Source organism: Acomys minous, assembly GCF_964271855.1.
Source record: "Acomys minous genome assembly, chromosome: 3".
Lineage (NCBI taxonomy): Eukaryota > Metazoa > Chordata > Mammalia > Rodentia > Muridae > Acomys > Acomys minous.
In genome coordinates, this window is record NC_140485.1 from 57,076,140 (window position 1) to 57,088,977 (window position 12,838).

Consider the following 12,838-nt stretch of genomic DNA (forward strand, 5'->3'; position numbering starts at 1 on the left):
AGCAATGGATGCCCCACATCAGGACCTACAGGGACCTTGACCTGCCCCCCCTCCTCCACTTGCTGGCTCCCTGTTTTGAGTTCTACCTTCTGGGGACATCTTTATGTTGGATGATTCTTTCTCTCTCTCTCTCTCTCTCTCTCTCTCTCTCTCTCTCTCTCTCTCTCTCTCTCTCTCTCTCTCTCTCTCTCCCTCCCTCCCTCTCTCCCTCCCTCCTACCCCAGCTCCTCTGTCTACTGCTTCCTTCCCCTCTCTCCATCCCTGCCCCTCCTTTCCTGGCTCTGTTTCCCTGCCCCCACCTCTGCGCGCTGCACCGCCCTTTTGCCTGTTTTTCTCTCCTGGTCTGTGCCTTCTCGCTGGTTCTCTCGCTCGCTCTCTAGCTCGCTCGGGTGCATCTTTGCAGCTGCGTCCTCTCGGATTCTCGTTACGCCGGCCCGCGCCGGTGGGTGCGTGGCCCCTGCGTCCGCGCATCGCATCGTTCGCACCCCATCTGCCAGCCTCCTGGCGCCCGCCTCCCCCCGCCGGTACCGCATTGCCGTACTGCAGGGGCGCAGTGCATTGCGCCGGCACCGTCAATAGGTGGACCCCCTCCTGGAGAGATAAAACCGCCGTCGCCGTCGCCACCAGTCCCTCTGACTGAGACCTCGGCTCTGGGTAAGGACGCACATCCCAGTCCGAGATCCTTGCTTAGGTTTCCACCCAGGGTTCGCCTCCCTGGGAATCCATCCCAGGGTAGAGAGGGGGACGTGCGGCGCCTAGCTGGGCTGCAACGCTGGGCTGGGGGTGGGGGGTGTCTCTCGACAGGGCATGGTGGGTCCCCGTGGCAGTTGGGCGATGGGTCCCCTAGGCGATTGTATACTTGGTGACAGTGGTGGGGGGCCTTCTCCTCTAACCTGCGGTCACGCTGTCACCGTGACCTTGGGGCCCGCCTGGGCGCTGCGGGGCTTGACAGGCTGGTCTGTGCTGGTGCTGGTGTGGTTCGGGGCTCTGAGGTGTGTCTGTGATTTGTCAGAGAAGGGCGGAGGAGGTGGTGAAACCTGAGGACCCCTGTCTCGTTCTATGTGCCTCCCACCCTAGGATGCACTCCCCACCCCCACCCCGCCCGAGCTTCTCGGTTGACCTCTGTGATGCGCAGGTACTGAGAGCCAGGGCCTGGACCAGATGGTAGGGGAAGAGGGTAAGGGCATCTCCGAGGGCACTCTGAAGGCCAGGGTGGGATTTTTTTTTTTATTCCTCGGGCTAGAACAGGACACTCACCTCTTGCCCCTGATGGCTGCCCTCTGCCTGTGGGGAGAGCTTGTGCTATTCTGGGCCCATGCCTGGGTACCATCCAGCTATCTCCCCCTGCCAGCCTGTGGGCAGAGAGGAAGATGGCGTCCTTGCCTGAGGAGGGCTTGAGGAGTGCTGGCCTTCTCTTCATGGTGGCAGCAGATGGGGGTAGGGCAGTGTCCCTCCCTGGACTGTGTGTGTGTCTGGGGGTGGTGGTGGCGGCGGTGGTGGTGGCTGTGGCGGCAGCAGCATTGAGGACAGGGAGGACAAGGCACTGTAGAGCTGGGCACAGTGACTCATCACAGGGCTCTTAGCTGCTCCAGGGGCTCCCTCAGTCTGCTGCTCTGTGATGTCCAGACCTGATTAACCCTTCCTTAAGAAACTTTCCTCCAAATCGACACCCCCACAAACCATTTGGGCTAAGGTGGAGGGTAAAGAAACAGGTGGCTTGTGAGTGCAACCTGGCTGGACTGGGCTAGGACAGGGGTGGGGGTGGGAGTGGGGGTAGGGGTGCCATCATTCATCCCCATTCAAGCTCAGCTGAAGCCTGGGGGGGGGGGGAGCAAACTCTGCTAGGCTCCTCCCTGGCCTCCGAATCATCTGTCTCCCTTGTCCCTGGCCCCACAGAGTTCCTGCCCAGCATAACCTCAACCCAAGCCAGAGCTCCCACAGTGCCAGCCCCTCCCTCACCCAGGCAGAATGGGCAAGGAGAAGACACACATCAACATTGTGGTCATTGGCCATGTGGACTCAGGCAAGTCCACCACGACAGGTCACCTCATCTACAAATGCGGGGGCATCGACAAGCGGACCATTGAGAAGTTTGAGAAGGAGGCAGCAGAGGTGAGCACCACGGGCCTGGTGCTTTCGTTGCTCAGTTTAAGTCTGTAAGCGCAAGGGATATGGGTGTTTAGTGATTGGGGGTAACAGGGCAGTCTCCCTCTGAGAATGTTGCTGGATTTGTTTCCTACTGAGGGAGGGGGGAGTTTGTGTCCTGCCCAGGTCCACCAGAAGGCTCTGGACTCTTGTCTCAGTGGGCCAGTGCCAGAGGGCCCTCAAGCCTTATCTTCTTGCTCCCCTGGGCTGAAGCTGGACTGGATGTGTGCTGCCCCCACTTGTCTCGCAACAGCCAGGGCTCAAGGATGCTATTAATAGCTGATTGACGGGGCAGCAGGCTCGCCAGCTCCACTTTCTTCAGATAAGCTGGGGAAGGTTGCTGGTGCAGCATGGTGCCTGGAGTGTGTGTGTGTGTGTGTGTGTGTGTGTGTGTGTGTGTGTGTGTGTGTGTGTTGTGTCTTGGTAGCCTGTTCCTGGATCAGACCTATGAATGGATGAGCAGTGGTTTTAACTGGATTCTCTTCTGTGCCTCTAACCTTGATCGTTCTGAGAAAAGCCCTGACTCCTGGCTAGGGGTTAATATAGACTGAGGACAGCGACTGTGCTGAACTCCACCCAGTGTGTATGTGGAGTTTTAAGCCACAGTTCTGTGTGTCTAAGCCTGGTGCTTTTGCCCTTTGGGGATTGTGCTGAGGCGGAGGGGGTAGCAGGGGGCTGAGGTATTGAAGGCCACCTGGGTCCCAGCTAGGTTTTGTCTGGTTCTGTCTGGGTGGCCCCTCCGGCTGGGCAGCATCCTTGGAATGCAGAAGCCAGTCATGTGAGATTCTGTTCAGCGGAGCAATGAACACAGCTGTGGTCCAGGTCGCCTCACCCTGGCACAAGTTAGCAGAGAGCAGCCAGCCTCACTCTTAGTGGGGTGGGTGGTGGGTGGGGGTGAAGGGGTGTTCCAACTTCTCTTGTTTTGGCACAAGGGTGAGAGGGGAGATGCCCCAGCTATATAGAAAGAGCTGGAAAGCCGGACTTTTCTCAAAACTTTGAGCAATTTATTTATTTTTAGATTTTTCCTTTTTTTTTTTTTTTTTGAAATAATAACTCAGAGAGGATTTTTTATTCAACAGTCCCAACCCTAATGAGATAGTTCACCTCTAATTGGCTGGGTGGGAGGAACATCCAATAGCCTCACGGAGGGAGGAGTTTAATTAGGTTTGGCAACTCGCAGACCCTCACGCCCTCTGCTGGGGGACTTGTGTGTCCACAGCCATTTTAGGATGGGACTGAGGGTGGGGACTGGGTGGCAGAGCAGGGTCTGGGTATCAGCACCAGAGAGATGGGGCAGAGGTCCTTGGTTCAAGGTGCCAAGCTGTCTGTCACCTCTCACGCCTGCTCCCGTGGCCCAGGGCAGGCCTGGCAGGTAGATGTGAGCCCTGAGTCCCGTGTCCTGCCCTTCCAGATGGGGAAGGGCTCCTTTAAGTACGCCTGGGTGCTGGACAAGCTGAAGGCAGAGCGGGAGCGGGGCATCACGATCGACATCTCCCTCTGGAAGTTCGAGACCACCAAGTACTACATTACCATCATCGATGCCCCAGGCCACCGGGACTTCATCAAGAACATGATCACCGGCACGTCCCAGGTGTGCGGGGAGGGCGGGCCTCTGGTGCTTGCACTTCCTGCCAGGACACAGCCCCATCCAGGTGGTCACCTCCATCCTGTTTGGCACGGAATCCCCTCAAGAATTGAGTCGGCGCTTATATATCAGATAAATGGGGGTGTCTGAGGGGTCGCCCCGCCACTGTTGGGGCCAGCAGACAGACAGAGGGGAAGAATGTAGGCATGCCTTTCACAGGCAGATTTTTATAGAAGAGGCCATGTCGGGACAGTGAGACTGGCTAGAAAAGCACTTAGACCAGCCAGTCGCGGGCAGAGCGGCCAAGCGGCTCATCCATGGCCGCACAGCTTGCTGCTGCTGGTAGAGCCAATGGCTAATTCTGGCCTTCCTTGACTTGGGGTCCTGGTGGAAGAGTCCCCTGCTACTCTAGAGGTGGAGACCCTCTTCATCCCCAGGTCTTCATCCCCAGAATAACTACCCGGACCCCATCTTGTGGGTGGCAGGGGGAGGTAAAAGGCAGGGCCAGGGGCTCACTGTGTCTGACCTGTTGGACAGGCGGACTGCGCTGTGCTGATCGTGGCGGCGGGTGTGGGCGAGTTTGAGGCGGGCATCTCCAAGAACGGGCAAACCCGGGAGCACGCACTCCTGGCCTACACTCTGGGTGTGAAGCAGCTGATTGTGGGTGTCAACAAGATGGACTCCACGGAGCCAGCCTACAGTGAGAAGCGCTACGACGAGATCGTCAAGGAGGTCAGCGCCTACATCAAGAAGATTGGCTACAACCCAGCCACGGTGCCCTTCGTGCCCATCTCAGGCTGGCATGGCGACAACATGCTGGAGCCTTCACCCAATGTGAGTGAACGTAGGAATGGTGGGGGCAGGGCCCAGGGCTCCAAGTCAGGGTGGGCCACGCTTCCTCTGGTCTAGCTGGGTTTCTGTGAGCACTGTAGTGATGGGTACCAGCCTCCTGGGGATACCTCCTAGTAAGGGACCCACACAAGGGATCCTTTAGGTCAGCCTCCCCATGAGAACAGAAAAGGAAGGCCTTTCCTTCTCTAGCAAGCGCTGGTTTCCCCAACCCATCCCTAACAGACACTGCTTGTTGGGCCCTGGCTCGTACGATGAGGGAAGGTCAGTTTTTATTTCTCCCAAGATGTCCTGGCTTTTTTGTTTGTTTTGTTTTGTTTTCTGAGATGGGGTTTCTCTTGTGTAGCTCTCTTGGCTGTCCTGGACTCACTTTGTAGATCAGGCTGGCTTCGAACTCACAGAGACCCACCTGCCTCTGCCTCCCGAAAAAGAATGTTCTTTCAAACTTTGTCTCATCATACACAATTTTAGCAGATTATGGAACCCTATCGATACTAAATTATTAACTAAGCTACAGTGTTTTTATTTGGATTTTACAGTATTTCTATAAATGTCTCCTGGCATAGAACGGGCCCAGGATTTCCTGATGTGTTTTGTGCTTTGCACCACCACTCCTGGCTTGTCCTGTCTTTAAATACTATGCAGGGTCAGCAAAGCCACAGCGTCCTTCTTAGCTGTCTCCCCTGAGGTCTGAAGTGGGCTGGTGTCTGGGAAGCAAGCATGCCCGGGGGCTGGCCTGGAGAACCGAGGGCTTGGCCAGCTATGTGGCAGCTTGAAGCTTAGATAGTCTGCAGCTCTGGGCCTCTGACTTGGGAGCGAAGAGGAGGACATTTTTTCAGAGAGGGCCTGGGCCTCAGACCTTGGTCTATCCAGAGGAGACCCCTGTCCTAGAAAGGCGGGCACTCAGCTGTAGCCAGCTTGGCAACTGCCTACGGTGAGTGACATGATATGGGGACAGGCTCTCTGGAGACAGCTGAGGAGCCAGTGCCTGGTGGTATGAGGGCAGAATTTGGGGGTTCTTGCTGATGTATGATTATCAGGACCTTAGAATCCCCCGGAGACCTCGGATCAGCAGACACCCCATCCCCCGCTCCCTACTGCTCTGTTGAGCTCTGGGGCTCCACACATCCTTTGAGAGCCATCTGCTGACCCAAGGTGCCTGGGACTTGGTCATAAGTACTAAGGCAGGAGGACACACAGCCTCTTGGGTGGGTTGGCTTCTTGTCTGTGGCAGGTGGACCAGGAGGAGCTCTGTCCAGAGAGCCTTTGTGGTGGTGGTGGCAGTGGCGGTGGCGGCAGTGGCGGCGGTGGTGGTGGTGACAGGCCCTTGGAGACAGCTTGGTAGCCAGCAGAGTTTGCGGGGCTGCTTTCTCTACGATAAGTTGCATCTCCCCCCCCCCTCTCCTGCCCAGATGCCATGGTTCAAGGGCTGGAAAGTGGAGCGCAAGGAAGGAAATGCCAGTGGCGTCTCCCTGCTGGAAGCCCTGGACACAATCCTGCCCCCAACCCGTCCCACTGACAAGCCCCTTCGCCTGCCACTGCAGGACGTGTACAAGATTGGTGGTGAGTGAGGGCCCAGTACTGGGGCTCACTGCTCCCCGAGGGTGCTTGCGAGCGCTGGCTGCCCCCAACCTTGACCAGAACATCAACAAGGAGCCCCCAGGCTGGTTGTCGCCACCTCTCCACCATGTGCTCTTCCTCCTGTCCATTTACTCATCCTTCTTGATTCTTTTGTTTGTTTGTTTTTTGTTTTATTTTTGTTTTTGTTTTTTTCTTTCCGAGACAGGGTTTCTCTGTGTGGCCTTGACTGTCCTGGACTCACTTTGTAGACCAGGCTGGCCTCGAACTCACAGCGATCCACCTGCCTCTGCCTCCCGAGTGCTGGGATCAAAGGCGTGCGCCACCACGCCCAGCCACCCTTCTCGATTCTTGTTCTATCTAGCCACCCCACCCACACACCCACTCAGCCATCCCTCCCACCCATCTCCACCCATCCATCCATCCTCCCAGCAGTAGGATCCCTTTCCCGTCCCCGTCCCCCCCCCCCCCGCCCACTGAACTGACTTACACTTCACCTGGAGGATGTGGGTGGGTGGTGATGGTGGTGGTGCCTGTCTCACAGGAGGCAGTCCTAGACCAGGAGTGAGAAGTGCAGGTCGTGGTTTAATAGAAACCAAAGCCAAATATGACACAAGCAAAGGGGGAGGGGTGAGAACACCATGTTCGCTCATGCTTACTCCAGCGTAGAGCAAAAAAAAAAAACAAAAAACCAAAACCGGATGGGTTTCCTGCTATCCCATATTGCCAGGAGACGGTGGGGAGCGCTTCCTCTCCCAGCCACTTGCTCGTCGAGGTATCCCTGCTCTAGGTATCACACTGTCGGTGTGAGCAGGCCCAGTCAGAAGTGCTTGGGCCAGATGCCTCTTCAGTGGCAGAGCCACAGCGCTGCAGTGGGACTAGGGGAGTCCTGTGTGGTATAACATACCACAGCCAGGGCCTCTTAGAGAGAGGAGGAGTGCTTGTGATGCTCCCTCTGAGGGATGACTGTCCTGTAGGGAGAGGCAATCTCATGTTCCTCCCTTCTCTACTCTGTCCCTTGTCATTGAATCCTGGGAACTCTGACTCAGTCTCTTATTCCCTTATTTAAAAAAAAAAACATTTTATTTAACTTTAATTTATGTGCGTTAGTGTGAGAGTGTCAGATCTTGGAGTTACAGACAGTTGTGAGCTGCTATGTGACTGCTGGGATTTGAACGCAGGTCCTCTGGAAGAGCAGGCAGTGCTCTTAACCACTGAGCCATCTCTCCAGCCTCTCTCTCCGCCCATCTCCTTATCTCTTCCATTGTCCCCTTGAAAGAGGAACAAGCCCCGAGCTCTGTCTACTTTCAGGCTCTCTGTTTGCATGCTTGGCCCGCACCCTTCCTCTATGCTGCTCTCTCACAGTCCCCTCTCTTGGCCCAGGCATTGGGACCGTGCCTGTGGGCCGCGTGGAGACTGGTATCCTTCGGCCTGGTATGGTGGTGACCTTTGCACCAGTCAACATCACCACAGAGGTAAAGTCTGTGGAAATGCACCATGAGGCACTCAGCGAGGCCCTGCCTGGTGACAATGTCGGGTTCAACGTGAAGAACGTGTCCGTCAAGGATATCCGCCGGGGCAACGTCTGTGGGGACAGCAAATCTGATCCCCCTCAGGAGGCTGCCCAGTTCACCTCCCAGGTTTGTGGTTGCACTAGTGTGTGTGGGCATTCCTTCTCAGAACAGGGGGAGAGACGGGCTGGGGTATCTAGAGAACAGTGGTTGCTGGCCCTTCACCTGGCACCAAAGGGGAAAGCCCTACATTTCACCCTAAGGCCACTCAGTGTTCAAAGTCATCAGCAGGTAAGCAGAGCCTCTGGCCTCTCTGGGCACTCCTACCCTGGAATATCTGGCTTTTTAAAAATGTTCTTATTAGCTTATTGCTTGGGGTGTCACGGTAGACTTTCTTTTGTTGTTGTTTTTTGAGACAGGGTTTCTCTGTGTAGCCTTGGCTGTCCTAGACTCGCTTTGTAGACCAGGCTGGCCTCGAACTCACAGGGGATCTGCCTGCCTCTGCCACCACGCCTGGCTTAGACTTTCTTTCTTAATTAAAAAAAAAAAAAAAAAACTAGAGAGAGAGAGAGAGAGAGAGAGAGAGAGAGAGAGACAGAGAGAGACAGAGAGAGAGAGAGAGAGAGAGAGAGAGAGAGAGAGAGAGAGAGAGAGAGCCACAGTGTATGTGTGGAGGGCAGGGGGCAACTTGGGAATCAGTTCTTTCCTTCCATCATGTGGCTCCCCAGGGACTGAAGTCAGGTCTTTAAGGCCCGGCAGCAAGCACCTTCCTTTGCCCACAGAGTCATCTTGCTAGCCTCCTTCTCTACATTTTTATTGAACTTTCTTTTGATCACCTCTTCATGGGCCAAGACTTTTTAGAACAGTGTTATTGAAATGTAACAGGAGCACTGTAGCTGAGGTCCAGTCTTTTTCCTGGCTGTGCAATGTGTCCGTGCCACCCTAGACCTTTCAAACGGTGCAGCTATCTGTTGACTGCCTAATGGTTTGCTACAGGATTAGCAAGGCGTTGGGGGGTATGAGTGGGGTCCCTGCGGCCTGAGCATTCCTTGCACAGAAACATGGGGGGTCAGGAGGTGACTGGACCCACCCCACCTAATCCTGGTCCTGTCCCAGGAGACCTGCCTCATGGCTGCCTTCAACTCTGCTCCCAGGTCATCATCCTGAACCACCCTGGGCAAATCAGTGCTGGCTACTCGCCTGTTATCGACTGTCACACGGCCCACATTGCCTGCAAATTTGCTGAGCTGAAGGAGAAGATTGACCGGCGTTCTGGCAAGAAGCTGGAGGACAACCCCAAGTCCCTGAAGTCTGGTGATGCAGCCATTGTTGAGATGGTCCCCGGAAAACCCATGTGTGTGGAGAGCTTCTCACAGTACCCACCCCTTGGTGAGCCGGGTGACCAAAGGTGTAACCCAAGGTAGTGGTTGATCCGTCCTCGCTGGGGCCAATGCTGTGCAGGCCTTCTTTTACAATGGGGTCAGGGGTTCCTTCACTACTGTTTCCCGTGGCCACCAGCAAGTCCAGTGATGCTTCCCCACCCCCGACTCCCCGTCCCTCAGGGCAAAATGGCCTAGCCTGCTCTAACTGAAGAACCACGTCCTTGTAGCTGTTCCAGGCTAGGGGGCTCTGGTCCACTGCGGTCGTGGACGCCCAATGCACCTGCGCACAGCATCCTGGGCGCCCCCCGCAGTTTACGCATCCCTCCCCGCAGGCCGCTTCGCGGTGCGCGACATGCGGCAGACTGTGGCCGTGGGAGTCATCAAGAACGTGGAGAAGAAGAGCGGCGGCGCCGGCAAGGTCACCAAGTCTGCACAGAAGGCACAGAAAGCCGGCAAGTGAAGCGCGGGCGCCCGCGGCGTGGCCCTCCCGGACGGCGCCGCGCCGCGCCCCCAGCCCCGCCCCCGGCACTGGCCCCGCCCCCTCCCCCGCCCCAGGCGCGGTCCCTCCGCCCCGCCCCCCCGCCAGGCGCATGTCTGCACCTCCGCTTGTAAGAGGCTCTACGTCAGCGACTGGATGCTCGCCATCAAGGTCCAGTGGAAATTCTTCAAGAGGAAAAGCGCCCCCTGCCCCAGGCTTCCGCGCCAGCGCTCACCACGCTCAGTGCCCGTTTTCCCAATAAACTGAGCGACCCCAGAGACGTGTGTGTCTACTGCTGGGGCTCTGTTTCTCAAAGTCCCCTTGTCCAAGGTGTTCGGTCTGGCACCTTTCACCGCTGCCAGGTGACCTAGCCAGCTGCCCTCCTAGGCTTCATGGGCAGGCGGTTGGGGGCCCTCTGCGTGGGTGCTGGGAACCCCACAGCTAGGTGAGGATTGAAAGGCCAAATGGCTTTGATGTCTAAGACCCGTTTTAGGTGCCTCGGTGGGATGTGCAGGACCTAGGTGAGATGTGCAAGACCAATCATAGAACCAAAACTGTGGCTGGGTATCCTGATGGCCTCCCCACCCCCACCCCCAAGGAACCGTGAGACCTGAGAACTCCCCACGAGTGGGCACACACTTCTTTCCCCTAGGTTTTTGGGTTCTGACAGAAGCCCGGCTTGCTCCCACACCTTCCTGCTGAGCCAGCCCCATGTCTGTTCTGCCTCTTGGCCCAGATCCTCAACCTTTAAATTGCAGCAACATCTACCCCCCAGGAAGCCAGGAGGCCAGTGACTTATGTCAGGTGGGCTGGGGTTGGCCCACCTGTCCCAGAGCCATGCCTTCGATGGACAGGCAGGGTACTGATTCTTAGTGTTCCCACAAGGTCCCCTTGGGTCAGTCTCCTTGGTGTACAGCAACCGGCCACACAGTGTGACTTTGTAGCCAGATAATGGTGCGGTCAGTCCCACTGGGCAGAGGGGAAACCACTGTAGTTGTTCTGTCACTGTTCTCCTGGCTTTGTTGGCATGTGTGGGCCTGGGCTAGTGGCCCGACCCCTGCAGTCTCTGTCTCTCCTATGAGGACACCTGTGACTGCACTTGGCGCATATCCGGAGAACCCAGGTAACCTTCCACCTTCTCAATCGCATCTTCAGAACCCTTCCTTGCACCTCGTTGCCACCGCTCCAGGCTTCGGGTGTCAGGCTCCTGATACCTTCTATGCTAGGTGGAGAGAGAGAGAGAGAGAGAGAGAGAGAGAGAGAGAGAGAGAGAGAGAGAGAGAGAGAGAGAGAGAGAGAGAGAGAGAGAAGCTGTGGTGGGCAATTCTGACATCCAAAGAAATGGGCACACAGCTCGAAGAGTTCGCCTACCTAGCCACAGAGCAGAACGGCGGCACCTCAGCACCCATGAAGTTGGGAAGGGACGGGAGGAAAGGCCTGCATGGCCAGGCAGTGCTGTGTTTGGGAAGGTGTTGACCAGGGCTGTGGTGACAGACCACAGACCCACACAGGGTGGATTTGAACTAATGAATGTCAGGCCTCTGGCACTGGATACAGATCCCCAGGTGGAATCTAAACTTTAGATGAATATCAGACACTTTTAAATATAAAACGTTTAAGACAGATGTAGTAAAAAGGAGTTCATTGTTTATCTGGAATTCTGATTTGGGTGTCCTGTATTTTGTCTGATGGACTCTATCCAAGGACACCAGGTGTCTCCTGGACATCCGTCCAATTCTGGGTCTTTCCTGGGCCACCATTACTGACAGGAGGGATCAGGTGTCAATCACAGGAAGCTGTCTTACCACTCAGTCGTCTTAGAATTGAGAAAATCAAGGAAACTCATTAGCCTGAGACAGGACAAATGTGAGAAACAGCCCCTGGCTGGAGACCCTGCCTCATCCTCCTGCTCCTAGTTGCTATAGCAAAGTTTGGTCTCTTCCGGGAACCCTGGCTACCCAAAAGATACTACAGGTTGGCCCAGCTCTCACAGTGGCACATGCTGGGACACACTGTTCTTCACCAGGCAGACATACTCCAAGGATTCTCTGGAGGTCTGAAGATGGGTGACTGCGGTCCTGGTCCCCACTGGAGTCATTGGTAACTGACTGGTGACTCTGGTGGCCTAGAGGGTGGAGCGTCTAGGGAAAGTCTCAAGCCTTGGGCCCCAAGCTCCAAGCCTTGTGGTGACGATGAAGGCACAGATCCTGCATCTGAAGCCTGAAGGGATATGGGCCTTACTGTAGTCTGCTCCAGTTCAGGGCGGAACTCCATGGTGGACTGGAGGAGACAGAAATCTGAGCTGAGCTCTTGGTGTCTGTAGTCTGTGGGGCCAACACATGTGGTCACCTCTGAGACTGCCAGGATGTTCCTTATGACCTCCGAGTTGGGGGGTCCCTTATGACCATCCCACCTATATCCCACTTCAGAGGGCAAGGACTGATTTTCCACTTCCCACTGGGCTCCTGGGAAATTCCAGGAGCTGCCCACACTTAGGCCAGGAGGAACATCAGAAGGCAGCGGCCATTGGCCAGACATCAGAGCTGAAAGATAAAGTGGTGAGAGATGCATCTGCTGGCCAGAGGGACGCCCAGCTCTGGTTTGAAGTGTGACCACACGGCAACCATTGTACATCCCACGCCTCTGCTGTTGCCTGGGATGCCAGGCCCAGGTTGGAGAGGAACTTAGACCAGAGAGAACTCATGGCAAGTGGGAGCTGAGGAAAGGTGGCACACACAGGGAGACTGAAGGCTGGCTCCTGGACACTGGCTTGAGGGTACAGAGTAGGCTGGTACAACAAGCTAGGGTTAGGGTTAGGGTTAGGGTAAGGGTAAGGGTAAGGGTAGGGGTCAGGGTCGGGGTCAGGGTCAGGGTCAGGGTAGACAGGTACAAGCTAGCTAGGAATATAATGATACATTATCCTAACTGAGAATGCCCAGGGCCCCCAAAGGGGTGACAGTTTCAGGGTTGGGATTGTTGTTTGGCTGAAGGGAAACTGAGGCTTAGGAAGGTGACCATGAGAGCAGCCTCTGGGGTAGGGGACACAGACCGGAGACACATTTCAGAAGGCAGTGTATGGGTTGGGGTGAGGGCTGAAGAATGCCACCCTGTGCTGGGTTAGTGAATAATTTACAGCAAAGTCCACCAACATGGACCACCAGCCTCCATGCACACTTTGAAGGCCTCTGAAAGATGCATGAGGCATCGACGGGGTTGATAGGCCTCAGGGTTGTTGAGTTGGCCAAATACGGTTTGTCTCTTGCCTGGCATCCCCAGGGATGTTGCACTCTTCTGTAATGTTTGTAGAGGG

General features: G+C 55.9%; 1 protein-coding gene across 1 annotated transcript; it reads left to right on the forward strand.

Moving 5' to 3' along the window:
• The first annotated feature begins 310 nt into the window (after positions 1-310).
• On the forward strand, positions 311-9,654 carry EEF1A2 (eukaryotic translation elongation factor 1 alpha 2). The gene is made up of 8 exons (XM_084775002.1): positions 311-654; positions 1,897-2,112; positions 3,557-3,736; positions 4,268-4,564; positions 5,992-6,142; positions 7,541-7,797; positions 8,823-9,057; positions 9,383-9,654. Exons 2-8 carry the CDS (start codon positions 1,969-1,971, stop codon positions 9,508-9,510), a joined length of 1,392 nt encoding a protein of 463 aa, XP_084631128.1. The 5' UTR covers positions 311-654; positions 1,897-1,968; the 3' UTR covers positions 9,511-9,654.
• The last annotated feature ends 3,184 nt before the right edge of the window (positions 9,655-12,838 follow it).